At 50.2% G+C, this 13,092-nt stretch overlaps 1 protein-coding gene across 2 annotated transcripts; it reads right to left on the reverse strand.

Annotated features, from left to right (window-relative positions):
- Window positions 1–102: 102 nt before the first annotated feature.
- Window positions 103–12,481, reverse strand: Ecsit (ECSIT signaling integrator). 2 transcript variants are annotated; one of them, XM_052754643.1, is made up of 8 exons: window positions 12,369–12,481; window positions 5,278–5,397; window positions 4,127–4,544; window positions 2,919–3,142; window positions 2,056–2,110; window positions 1,800–1,948; window positions 1,359–1,464; window positions 103–430 (listed from the first exon to the last, which is right to left on the reverse strand). In XM_052754643.1, the coding sequence occupies exons 2-8, from the start codon at window positions 5,371–5,373 to the stop codon at window positions 177–179; spliced, it is 1,302 nt and encodes a 433-aa protein (XP_052610603.1). In that variant the 5' UTR covers window positions 5,374–5,397; window positions 12,369–12,481; the 3' UTR covers window positions 103–176. The 2 variants fall into 2 exon arrangements, with proteins under 2 accessions (XP_052610603.1, XP_052610594.1); XM_052754634.1 differs by having other exon boundaries at window positions 12,361–12,478.
- Between the last annotated feature and the right edge of the window lie 611 nt (window positions 12,482–13,092).

The raw sequence follows: 13,092 nt of genomic DNA on the forward strand, positions 1-13,092 counted from the left end.
AAATACATAAACGAAATTTTTAAAAAGATAAATAAAAAAGGAGGGTCCCAGGACGGTAAAGCCAGACGAGCTCATGCACAACATCTTAAGGGAAGCCACATGGCCAGGGAAGAGGTTTTTATTTTGTCCATATTATTTTGTACCAGTTCAGTCTCTTGCTTCATGCCAGCTCAGACTCAACCCTGACCCTGCTGCTGCTGTGCCTGAGGGGCCTCATCTTCCTCCTGGCCCTTAGGAGGACCGTGGGGAGGGGATTGTTCCTCCAGCCTTGAGGTTGTCAGCAGCTCCCCCGTGGACCTGGCCAGGCGAAATACCACAGGGACCTGTGCCAGCGCTGGGTTGGTCTCCTGCAAGCCCTGGATCCACTTGACCAGTGTTGCCTGGTCATGGGCGCCAGCCATGCACATGGCGAAGATGGGGCCTTCTGTAACTGTTGGGAGAGAGGAGTTTGTGCCCTCACCACCTTGAGGTGCTCTGACCTCCCGTGGATGAGCAGCATCTCCACGCATTCACAGAGCAGCTGCTATACACATGTCCTACATTTTACCTGGGCTATACCACCTGATTCTTCAGGTAGTATCAGGAAGCTGACCTGGAGACTGCCATGTACCTCCCCTCAACTCCCCCTGTTGCTCGAAACTTAAATAGTCTTTTAATAAAAAGCTCAGAACCAGATATTGAGGTAAACACTGAAAGATCAGAGAGACAAAGGAACACACCACTACCATGTCTCACCAACTCCATGAATCCTGACTGAAATCCTCTGAGTCCTCACCTGAAAGGCTCCAGCTGAACAAGCCTCCAGCTGAAAGGGACGCTTCTGCCGGAAAGCCTTTAGTTCCTGTCTCCTCACACTTTACCAGCCATCACTTCCTGGGATGAAAGGCGTGTGTGCTTCCCAGTACTGGCATTAAAGGTGTGTGCCACCACTGCCTGGCTCTGTTTTCTCTCCTAGACTGAGTCAATCTCATGTAGTCCAGGGTGGCTTTGAACTCACAGAGATCCAGACGGATCTCTGCCTCCCGAGTGCTAGGATTAAAGGTGTGTGCCACCACTGCCTGGCCTGTTTGATCTAGTGGCTTGTTCTGTCCTCTGATCTTCAGGCAGAGTTTATTGGCGTACACAATATACCACCACACCCCCAATGTAACCTGACTGTTCCCTACTGACCTGAGGCTCGCATCTGTCCCAATTATGTCACTAGTCAGTATAGAATGCTCCATAAAAGACATAAGGGGGCGGGGCCAAGGAGGACAGGTGCCCCAGGGGCACCTGACCGACCGGAGACTGGGGGAATGGCAGTGTCCCAGCCCGAGGTCCTAAGGCCACTGAACAGGCTGTGCTGAGTCCTGCTTTACCTTCATCCACGTCAAACTCGTAGTTGTCCCAACCGCTCCTTGAATACTCCAGGTCCAGCTGCATTGGGTAGTAGAGATTCCACTCTTCTGGGATTTCTTCTACTTTCTACCTCAGGCAAGAGAGAGCAAGCAGGATCAGAGGCCAGAACATAGAGCCCCAGCTCCTCACCTGAGCCTTCAGGACAGCGCCAGCCTACCTCTCCCCCTCCCCTCCTTTTGAGACAGAATCTGTAGTCCTGGCTAATCTGAAACTGACCAGGCTGGCCTTGAACTCACAGAGACCTGCCTGCCTCTGCCTCTGAGTGCTGGGATGTGTGCTGCTATGTCTTTCTTATTTTTTTAAATTAACATTTATTTATGCACACCCTTGTGTAACTCAGAGGACAACCTGCAGGAGTCAGTTCTTTCCTTCCGCCTTGTGGGCTCTGGGATGGAACTCACCTCTTCCTCAGTGGGTGGCAGATCAGCTCTCAGAATGTGATAATAGACACACTTATTGTGCAGCCAGAGAGGGAAGGGGCCCTCCACAAAAACAGGCTTGGATGGGTTGTGGCGGGCCAGGGCAGCTTGCTGATCAGGACTCTGGATTCCTGGTGTGGAGATGAGAACCTATTGACGTCTTAGCAGCAAAAGGCCTAGGGAGTCATCAGTGGGCCCAGAGGAATCTGGCAGAGACTGGGACAGGCTGGGGTCTTACCTACAATGTGGGGCTGGGTGGGATCTGTGCCTGTCGAGTCACTGGGCAAAGACATCTGTAAGGAACAGCAGGGGTGCAAGGTTGTGACTCCCCAGCATCTACAGGGGAGCCAGAGAAAGCAAAGGGAAAGAAGAGGCCAGCAAATTCTGAACAGTTGTGCCAGGTCCCTTACATGTTCCTCTTTTTTTTTGTAGCCAGTTTGGTCAGAGGTGCCAACACTGAGCCCATCCTGAAGGGGCCTTGGAACCATCCAACTTAGGTTCAGTCTGCAGTGACCTCACCCAGGTCACTGCACCTTTGTAGCTCAGTTTACTCACGTGCAAAAGTGACAATAACCGTTCTTCAGATGGCACCAAGACCTTGGAACCTGGCTGGGACTTGGCTCAGTTGGGGAGTGCTTGCCTAGCATACTGTAAAGGTAAGTTTCTCTTTTTTTTTCACAATAATAGGAATGGAACCTCATGCCTTGAACAAGGAAGGCAGGTGCCCTACCCACAAGCCACAAGCCCTGCCCTCACTAGGGGATGAGGCAGAGCCTCTTTTGTGTAGCCCTGGCTGACATAGAACGCACTATGTAGCCCAGGCTGGCCTTGAATTCAGAACGATCCACCTGCCTCTACTTCCCAAGTACTGGGATTACACCTGGCATCTCTTTCTTTATAAAGTACCCAGCCTCCAGTACTTTGTTAGAGAAACAAGAGGGGGCTAATACACCCCACACAGGATATTTTGTAATGGCTAAACAGACTAAGACAGGTCCAGCTGTGGTAGTGCAGAAGGGCTTGAGCATTGTCAGAACACCAGGTGAGTGAAGGAGAGCCCAGCCAGGGTTGGCAGCCGCAGGACCCAACAAGAATGCATACCTGGTAGACAGTGACCTTGGCACTGAGGTCAGGCTCCATGTGTCGCAGGCCTAGCTTGGCCAGGTCCAAAGGGTCCTGGGGCAGATCTCGGGGCACAGGGTAGGGGTTGATATTCTTGAATCGAGTGAGCCACAGCTTCATCCGCAGGAACTTGAGCATGGGGTAACTTTTGCGTCCAAAAATCTGAGTCAGCAGGAACTCTGTCTCTGCGTTGGGCATGACTCCTGTGCTGGGCAGAACCAGGTAGAGCCTCAGAGAGGCAAGGCACGGTTAGACAGAAGAGTGAAGTCAGGAGAGACAGCAGGAAGGAGAAGAGAACTAAAGGGAATTCATTTTTCATAATTTTTTTTTCTTATTTTGAGACAGGATCTAACTATCTGTGTAGCCCTGGCTGGCCTGGAACGCTGTATGTAGAATAGAGATCTGCCTGTTTCTGCCTTCCAGAGCTGGGATTAAAGGTGTGCACCACCACACTCAGCCCATCAGTGTTTGTTTTGTTTGAGCAGGGGCTGGGGCTAGGGTGTAGCCACGTAGAGTGGTGGTCTGGCATACACAACTCTTTTTACCATATAAAAGAGCACAGTGGCACATGCCTATAATTGTACTCGGAACATGAGGCAAAAATCAGGAGTACAGCAAATTCAAGGTCAGCCTGGGCTACATGAGACCATGTAAAATGTATGTGTTGGGGAAAGAGGGCTGGAGAAAGAAATAGCAGTTAGGATCATGGACGGCATCACCTTTAACTCCAGTTCCAGGGTATCCAACACTGTCTTCGGACTCTGGGCATGTGCACTCACACACTCACTGATACATAGCATACATATGACTAAAAATAAATCTTAGAGAGTTCCAAGACAGCCAGGGCTGTTAAACAGAGAAACCCTATCTCAAAAAACAAACAAACAAACAAAAAACCCAGACAAACAAAACCAAAACCAAAAGAAAAATCAAAGCAAAACTTATGTAGTGGAGGACAAGCTTGAATGCCTACGTTCACCGCCTCCCTCCACGACCCCCAAGAGCTGGGATGACAGGCGTGCACCTGAGGTTGTTGGATACTGGGGATCAGCCTTGGAGCATCCCAGTAAGTCCCCCTCCAACTCCGCTACAGCCCTAGGCCCAGTAATTCTAAGAAGAGCCTGGGAGAGGTAGAGAGGAGGGAGAGACTGAGAAAGAAGGGAGTGGAGGGGTGCTGGGGCCCTCACCGTGCCGCTCCATCTGCTCTAGGACGGCAATCCCACACTCCTGCTGCCGTGGATAGTGGACGAAGATGCGTTGGATAACATTGCGGGGCCGGAAGACCTCCTTCGGGAAGACATCCAGCAGCAAGTTGTACACTGACAGGTCCCGCTCCACTCCGAACTCTGGCATCTTGCGCAACGCTAGGTAGATGAAGTCCACATGGCCACGCTTGCGCACGCTGTGCTCCCCAAAGCTGCGTACTGCACGTAAGAAGCTTGCCTTGTCCTGCTCCCCATATGCCGACTGCTTGAACAGTTCTTCATGGCCAGCTGGGACCTTGATGGGCTTCCTCTGGGGCTCGGGAGGTTGAGGAACCAACCACGTGTCATCCTTGTGCGTTACTGCGCTGCAGTGGAGGCCTCGCAGGGCCTGGAGGGACACCTGGGAGGGTATGGAGGGACATGTTAGCTTTTCTGGCAGAGGTGCCCGGGATATCATAGAGGGCCTCTGAAGGGCTTTGACTGTGGCTGCTAACCCTAGCTTAGGTACCATGACAAAGTACGGTGCCACATGGTGGCACACACCTGAAATTCCAACCCCCAGGAGGCTGTGGCCCGAGAATTGAGATCTCAAGACTTGCTTGAACCACACATCATATTCTAAGGCCATTTGGTATTCCATATGGTTCGTTCTCTCTCTCTCTCTCTCTCTCTCTCTCTCTCTCTCTCTCTCTCTCTCTCTCTCTCTCTCCAAAAAATACACCCTCTGTTGTGGTTTGAATGACTTCTGGATTATGAATCCCTTGGGATTTGGAGCCTTGCTGGAGGAAGTGTGTCCCTGGAGGTGGCTTTGAGGATTTATAGCTTCAACCAATTTTCAGTTCACTCTCTGCTTCCTATGTGTGCTTGAGATGTGACCTCAGCAACCTGCTCTGGCCACCGGCTGCCAGGCCTCCCATCATTATGGACTCACCCTCTGGGACGTAGGCCCAAATACCCTGAAGTTGCTTTTGGTCACTGTACTTCAGGACAGCAATGCAGAATAACTAATGCAGGGGTCGTCACCAGGACAGGCAGGCCAAGGACCCCCAGAGCTCCCGTGGCCTGATCCTGAGAGGGCGAGTGTAAAGCCCAGGCCTTCCCCCTCCACTCATGAATGCCTAACCTCTGGTTACCTGAGCAAAGGGAGCTCCTGAGAGGGCAGTCCTGCAGATGCCTCCCCAGCCCCTAGAGAGGCCTCGAGCCAGCAGGCTGGCCTGGACCCAGCTCATGCCTCTGCAGATTCAGCCACCAACCTAGTCAAGAGAAGTTGAGACAGCATTAGCCTGGCCACACACCTATAAGACAGGGCATCAGTGTGATAAAGAGCACAGTTCAGTCTGAAGAGCCTAGTCTATCAAGCCCAAGTGTTTATTTTTGTTTGATTTTGTTGTTTTTGAGATAAGAGTATCATGTAGCCCAGGCTTGCTTCAGATTTACTATGTAGCCAAGGATGGCCTTAAACTCCTCCACTTTCCAAGTGCTGAGACTACAGGTGTGAGCCACCAAGCCTGATCATTTTTTAACTTACATTTATTGATTTAGTGTGTGTGTGTGTGTGTGTGTGTGTGTGTGTGCCTCATGCATACACTGTATGTGCTCTTGTGTGGAGGTTAGGGGATAGCATGGAGAGTTGGTTCTCTCTCCCACCATGTGGTCTCAGGGTTGAACTCAGGTTTCCAGGCTTGGTAAGTACCTTTATACAATGAGTCATCTCACTGGCTCATACCTGGCAGTTTTTCTTTTTCATTCATTCATTCATTCATTTATTTATTCCAAGACAGGGTTTCTCTGTATAGACCAGGCTCGTCTATCCTCTATCCCCTCGTGGGGATCCACCTGCTTCTGCCTTCCAAGTGTTGGGACTAAAGGTGTGTGCCACCCCCACCCTACACTCCCCTTCATTATTTTTCTAAAGATTTGTCTATTTATTTTGTGTGTATCTGTACAAAGGTGTAGAGGCCACATTACTTTTGTGGAGGCCAGAGGACAACTTTCCAGTAGTCTCCTAATGTGTGAATGCCTAGAATCTGACGTTTTAAAAATTTTTAATTACTTTTATTTTTAATTTATGTGTATGGGTGTTTTGCCTGCATGTATGTCTATATACTACATGTATGCCTAGTGCCTGTGGAGGCCAGAAGAGGGTGCTGGATCCCTGGAATTGGAGTTTGAGATGGTTGTGAGCTGCCATGTGAGTGCTGGGACTCAAACCCTGGAAAAGCTCTTAATGGCTGAGCTATTTCTCCACTCTCCGGGCCCCCCACCCCCTTTTGAGACAGCGTCTCACTAGGTGGCCCTGGCTAGCCACGTTGCTCTCCAGACTAGGTTAGCCTCAAACCTCACAGAGCTCCCTCATCTCTGCCTCTCAAGGATTGGAATTAACAGCATGCAGCACCACAGTTTTTCAGACAGTCTTTCACTAAACTGGGAGCTCACCAGGTCAGCTAGAGCTCACCAGGGCTGACCAGTGAGCCCAAGGACCCCTCTTTCTCTGCCTCCTCCACCTTTAAAAGGAAAAGAAAAAAGGCTTGAGCACAACAGTGCTGTGGGATGGTCTGTATGTCAAGTGTGTTGCTGATTGGTCAATAAATAAAACACTGATTGGCCAGTGGCCAGGCAGGAAGTATAGGCGGGACAAGGAGGAGAATAAAGCTGGGAAGTGGAAGGCTGACAGAGAGACACTGCCAGCTGCCATGATGACAAGCCGCATGTGAAGATGCCGGTAAGCCACGAGCCACGTGGCAAGGTATAGATTTATAGAAATGGATTAATTTAAGCTGTAAGAACAGTTAGCAAGAAGCCTGCCACGGCCATACAGTTTGTAACCAATATAAGTCTCTGTGTTTACTTGGTCGGGTCTGAGTGGCTGTGGGACTGGCAGGTGAGAGAGATTTGTCCTGACTGTGGGCCAGGCAGGAAAACTCTAGCAACACAACAGTTAAGAGAGGGGGCTCAGAAGAAAGTAGGGTCCATCTGACCTTTTAAAACAACCTTATTTGTGCATTCCTGAGTGTGTGTGTACAGATGTGCCCCAACACCAGCACAGGGAACAACTTATTTGTGCATTCCTGAGTGTGTGTACAGATGTGCCTGACACCAGCACAGGGGACAACTTGCAGAATTCAGGGTTCTCCTTACACCATGTGGGTCCTGGGGACTGAACTCGGGTCCTCAGGCTTAGTAGCAAGCATCTTTACCTACTAAGCCATCTCAGTGCCCCCCCCCCTTTGGTTTTCTGGCACAGGGTTTCACTGTGTAGCCCTGGCTGTCCTTGAACTCCCTCTGTAGACCATGCTGGCCTTGAGCTCACAGGCCTGCCTTTGCCTCCTCAGTGCTGGGCTTAAAAGGCTAGCTGCCTGGCATCTTTTTTTACCTTAAAAACAAAACAAAACAATTTTTTGGGATATGTATGGATATTTTGCCTTCATGTATGTATGTGCATCACAGTAGTGCCTGGTGCCTGCAGAAGTCAGAGAGGGCTTTGGATCCTCTGGAACTGGATTACAGATGGTTGTGAGCCACCATGTGGTGCCGGGGATTGAGCTCCGGCTTGGAGCTTAGACTTGGCAGCAAGCACTTTTACCCAGTGAGCCATCCCACCAGCCCCATCTCTTTCTCACCCTGTGTCCTTGAGACAGAACTCAGGTGGTCAGGCTGAGGCAAGTACTTTAGCGACAGAGCTGTCTCCATGGCTACTGCTGGAAGCTCTGGCACAACACTGAGAAGTGGCCAGACTGCACATCCTTGTCTGGATCCTGAACTCTGGCAAAAGAATCTAGTCTCTCACTGGGCGTGGAGGCGCATGTCTTTAGTCCCAGCACTCAGGAGGCAGAGGCAGGTGGGTCTCGGAGCACAGCTTACAGACAGCACTAGAGAAGGAAGAAACTGACACCTGTTTTCCATCCAGAAGGCCCTGAGTAGATGTAAGCCAGCCCCCGTGGAACCCCCAATCCTGAGCACTGTCACCCAGTCAACAGAGCCCATCCTCCTGAAGGAGGTGCCGTGTACTTTGCGAAAGAGTTTGCAATTATGCTTATTCCTCCCTGGCCCCAGACTCCTAAATTCTGTTTCTTAGTCAAAAGAACCCATCCTTCTGCTTATTACAAACCCTTCCTCCCTAGGCCCTTGTCCTGAGCCCTGCTCTCAGTCAATAGAACCCATTTTTGTGGGAAAGGTCACAGGGGCTTTGCTGTAGAGATGCACTTTGCAAGGGAGTTTCTTTCTGTGTAGTTATGCCTAAAGCTTTGTTGTGATAATTGCCACGTGACAATGCTAACTTTCCCCCAAAGTTTTACTGTGTTTAAATGCACAAGCAATGAACCACTTGGCATTAGACTCCAGAAGTTTGGACCCAGCACCAGCTAGGTTGTGCTGACCTAAGTTTCATTCTCAACCTCATCCAAATCATCCTGCTGTGACACTTGCAGGGGCCCCACAGCCAGCCTGTTCTACACAGTGGGGCCTGTCTCAAACAAATAAAAAAAGTAGGAGTGTTGGGTTTTATCAAAGATTTTTCTGCATCGTCTGAAATAATCATGTAATTTGGGGGTTTTGTTCTATTAGTATATTACATTATTTTTCAGATACTAAACTACCCTTGCATTTTGGAGATACATTCTCTTAGCCATGATATAGAATCCTTTTTGTATGTTTGCAAACCCACTGCAAGAGAACTTCACAGCTGCATTCAGGAGGCACTGGTTTGCAGTGTTCTTAGTGCACTGTGGGGTCTGGTGTCAGGGTATCCAGGCCTCAGAGAACATGTTAGGAAGAGTTTAGGTCATCCTTGCCACCACTGAAACTGGATACATAGCAAGTATGAAGCCAGCCTGGGCTACATGAGAACCTGCCTCAAAAACCAGGGAAAGAAAACCAAAAACCCAGAAAACTGTAACAAAACAAAAACCACCTTGGGAGCTAACAAGGTGGCCCAGCAGGTAAAGGCTGTTGCTGCCAGGTCTGAGAGCTGGGGTTCCATCCCTGGAATCCAGGGGGAGGAAAGAACTGACTTCCACCAGTTGTCCTCTTACCTCCACTGGCACACACATGTACACACACACACACACACACACACACACACACACACAAACTTGGTCTAGTTAAGACAGGCATGGTAATGCTCTTTTAATCCCTAGCATTCAGGAGGCAGAAGCAGGCAGATCTCAGTGAGTTCCAGGCCAACTAGGGCTACATAGTGAGAACTTACTTAAGAAAATAACAACCCTTTCTCTAGTATCTCCCGTCGGTACCCAAGATCTCCCTCCAGCTTCCTGCTCTTTTATCACTACAGCTACACCTAAGCCACGTCTACACACTGACTCCTTCCTCACCAACTTGATGACTGCCCTAGTCACGTCAGTAACACCAGTCCAAACTGGTGTGTTCAACACCTTGAAGAAGCCACCAATGACTTCAAGGTGTCAACTCGCTCAATTTCTCCTAAGTAGGGTGTTGACTTGCTTGATTTTTCCTAAGTAGCAGATAGTGAAGTCCCCTTCCCCACGGCCCTTTGTTAACATCCTTGGTTTTCTTCCTGGCATCCAGGCCTGTTTCTCAGCCAATCCACGAGATACCTCTCAATGTCTGCAGTGTCTGCAAAGCTGAAGGTGCACACAGATGCTCTGGGAGCACAAAACGTGCAGATTCAGTCTTAGCGGTGGAAATGTGTCTGCACATCTGACAAACTTCTGGGTGAGAGCTGCAGCCAGTGGTCTGAGGAAATGTAACTGGACTAGACTTGGGCAGTGCTTCCAGTACAGATCTGGCCTACTCCAGGGAGCTGCTGGGGTGTGGTTCAGTGGTAAGTACCTGTCTAGACTTCCCCAGTGAGGGGCTGGGGTGTGGTTCAGAGGTAGAGCCCCTGCCTAGAACCCCCCAGTGAGGGGCTGGGGTGTGGCTCAGCGGTAGAGCCCTGCCTAGAACCCCCCAGTGAGGGGCTGGGGTGTGGCTCAGCGGTAGGACACTTGCTTGGCATATAGCTAGATAAGAAGAATCGAAACCTTTGCTTTGCAAATTGTGTTCCAGGACCTGTAAAGTGTTGATTCTAACTCAAACGTACTTTGTGAGAATCTGCATTGTAACAGCCATAGGTGGCTCCTACATGTAGTAGAAGAGTGACTACTTACATTCATGATTCCCTAAAGTTTTTACCTCCATATCTAAATATAACATTTGGTACAAACCAGCCATCTCAAACTCCATTCATGGGACACCAACTGACAATACCTTTGCGTAGTGTGCTTCTCTGGAGGTTAACCAGGGGCACCACCCTTCCTAGTTATTCAAGCCACAAAGTAGGAGTCATTTAGAGTCCACCATGTCTCCATTCAGTCTGTCAAATAGTCCTGGAGACTGTTCCCAAGTCTACCCCCTTTGGCACACCAGTCCATGCTCTGCTTTCCTGCATACCTGTCCACTCTCTCCTGGCCTGCAGGTTACTTCCCTCCATTGCTAAAGAGAGCTTTAACTCTGTAAAGATGGCTCTGCTGATAAAATGCTCTCCCTGAAAGTATGGGGACCTGAGTTGGACCCCCAGCGCCCACATAAAAAGCCAGGTGAGGTGACACACACGTGCAATCCCAGCACTGGGGAGGCAGAAACAGGCAGGTCCCTGAGCTGGCTGGCCAGCCTAATCAGTGGGCTACAGCTCCCAGTGAAAGGCCTTGTCTCAAAGCACAAGGTGGACAGCTACTGAGGAGCAACATCCAAGGCTGACCTTTGTCTTCCTGTACACATGTGCATACGTGTACATGCACTAACATACATCCACACACCCACACATGAACACACAAAAGTGCTGGGTATGGTGGCACATGCCTGTAATCCCAGCACTTGGGAGACACAGGCAGTCAGATCTCTGAGTTTGAGGCCAGCCTGATCTACACAGACAGGGCAAGTTCCAGACCAGCCAGGGCTGCGTAGTGGGACTCTGCCTAATAAATAAATTAATTAATTAATAAAATCAGACTTGAGACAAGCGTTCTGGCTGTAAAGTCAGCACTGTGGAGTCTGAGGCAGGAGGGTTGCGTCCAGTATCAGACCAGCTGGTCGTAGTTAGTGAGGTCCATGGCAGTCTTGAGCTACAGTAAGGTCCTGTCTAAAATATACATAAATAAGAGCCGAGAGAGATGATTCAGCTGAGAAGGTACTTGCCACTGGAACAATGCAAGCCAAAAGACCTGAGTTCAATCCCCAGAACCGGCATAAAATGTATGGATAAAACTCCATAGCTGTCCTCTGACCTCCACCATGCACCATGGCAAACCACCACCATAACTAAAATAAAAACTTCACAGTAGCCGGGCGGTGGTGGTGCACGCCTTTAATCCCAGCACTCGGGAGGCAGAGCCAGGCGGATCTCTGTGAGTTCGAGGCCAGCCTGGGCTACCAAGTGAGTTCCAGGAGAGGTGCAAAGCTACACAGAGAAACCCTGTCTCGAAAAACCAAAAAAAAAAACAAAACAAAAAACAAAAAAAAAAAAACTTCACAGTAAATAAAGATCAGAATGGAGTCTATCCTGAACTCACCCTATCCCTTCCAGCCACATTGTTTCTGAAACAAGACAAGTTTATTGGTTCCATGGGGTTTGAACTTGTTTTACCCTCTGCCTATTGCTTTCTGTCTTGGTGCATGCCTGTAATCAGAAGGCTGAAGCAGGAAGATCAAGAGTTCGAGGCCAGCTTGGGATACATGAAGTCTAGTTTCAGGGAAAAATACACTGCTTGCAACAATCACTATTTGAAATCACGAGATGCCCTGTTCCGTTTGTGATTTGTCCAATAATTGGCTGTTTTAGATAATAATTTTTTAAAAAATCTGTTTTTCTCATTGCTATGTCTCCATCAGTGGGACAGTGGCTGGTACATGGTAAGTGCCCAACACCGACCCACTGAGTGGATAAGCAGATAAATCTGAACAGCGAGGAAGCGTGAATGTACGTGTGTACGCGGGCTGCCACGGCTCCAGGTCTCGGAGAGACGGGCATTGGAAGCTGTCTCACCGCCGACGTGCTGAGTGGCCCGAGCCGGCTGGCGCACCTGCGAAACCGGACATCTGAAGCCAGAGGCGCCGGGCAACCTCTCCTCGCGTGTCCCCAAGCCTGCACCCCAAAGGTCACCCTGAGGCCGAGTAGAAGGCCGTCCTCCCAGCTCTACCAGGCCTGGAAGTGGACGCCCCGAACCCCAGACTGCCCCATCGTCCTCCCACGCGCGACCCACCTACTCACGCGGCCTGCCGCGGAACCCAGCCGGCTCGGTGGCACCGCTGGGTGCCGTCATGTTGGGTCAAAGAGCTTCCGGTTTCGGGCCGAAGGCGACAGCAAATCAGAAAAGCCTGTGACGATAGGTCCCGCCCTCAAGAAGAGACTCACCAATAGGAAGGAGGGAGGACACCGATCGCGCCTCAGGGGGCAGGCCCTGTCCCCCACCAACTGCCCGAGCCTGGAGGCCTTGGGTCCCTGCGGCGGCCGAGGCGCTGGACCTGGGGGCCACGGAGTCCAGTTTTCTCACCTGAGGTGTGATGGTAAATTGTTGTTACGGACAAAATATTGTTACGGACCCGAACACCACGTGTTCCGACAGGCCTTGAGCTCACTTCCGCTTCCCAAGTGCTGGGATTAACGGCATGTGCTATTATGCCTGGCCACTAGATTAATTATTTTTAGGACAAGGTCTTATGTAGCCCGGGTTAGCCTCAGACTGGATATGTAGCTAAGAAATGGAAGAAGGAAGGAAGGGAAAGGAAATGAGCAAGCCCAGCATATGCCTGCCATCCCAGAGGTGGAGGCAGGAGAATCAGCAGTTCACAGTCATCCTTGATGTGGCAGACTGGGCTATGTAAGACCCTGTCTCCATAAAAAAGGGCAGAAACTTAATCCGAGTATGGAGGTTTGAGGTGATACCTTCGAGAGGTGATTAGAACTGCAGCTTGGTCCACCTATCCGTTTGCAG

The sequence above is a fragment of the Peromyscus californicus genome, unplaced genomic scaffold (assembly GCF_007827085.1).
Source record: "Peromyscus californicus insignis strain IS unplaced genomic scaffold, ASM782708v3 Scaffold_11__1_contigs__length_118956290, whole genome shotgun sequence".
In the NCBI taxonomy this organism is placed as follows: domain Eukaryota; kingdom Metazoa; phylum Chordata; class Mammalia; order Rodentia; family Cricetidae; genus Peromyscus; species Peromyscus californicus.

Bases quoted from the DNA above. Each gene is read 5' to 3' on its own strand.
- Ecsit (XM_052754643.1), bottom strand. From the start codon at position 5,373: ATGAGCTGGGTCCAGGCCAGCCTGCTGGCTCGAGGCCTCTCTAGGGGC. The intron at 4,545-5,277 runs GTAACCAGAGGT...ATACCCTCCCAG, and splicing joins CAGGAGCTCCCTTTGCTCAG to GTGTCCCTCCAGGCCCTGCG. The intron at 1,465-1,799 runs GTGAGTTCCATC...TGCCTGAGGTAG, and splicing joins TGCCACCCACTGAGGAAGAG to AAAGTAGAAGAAATCCCAGA.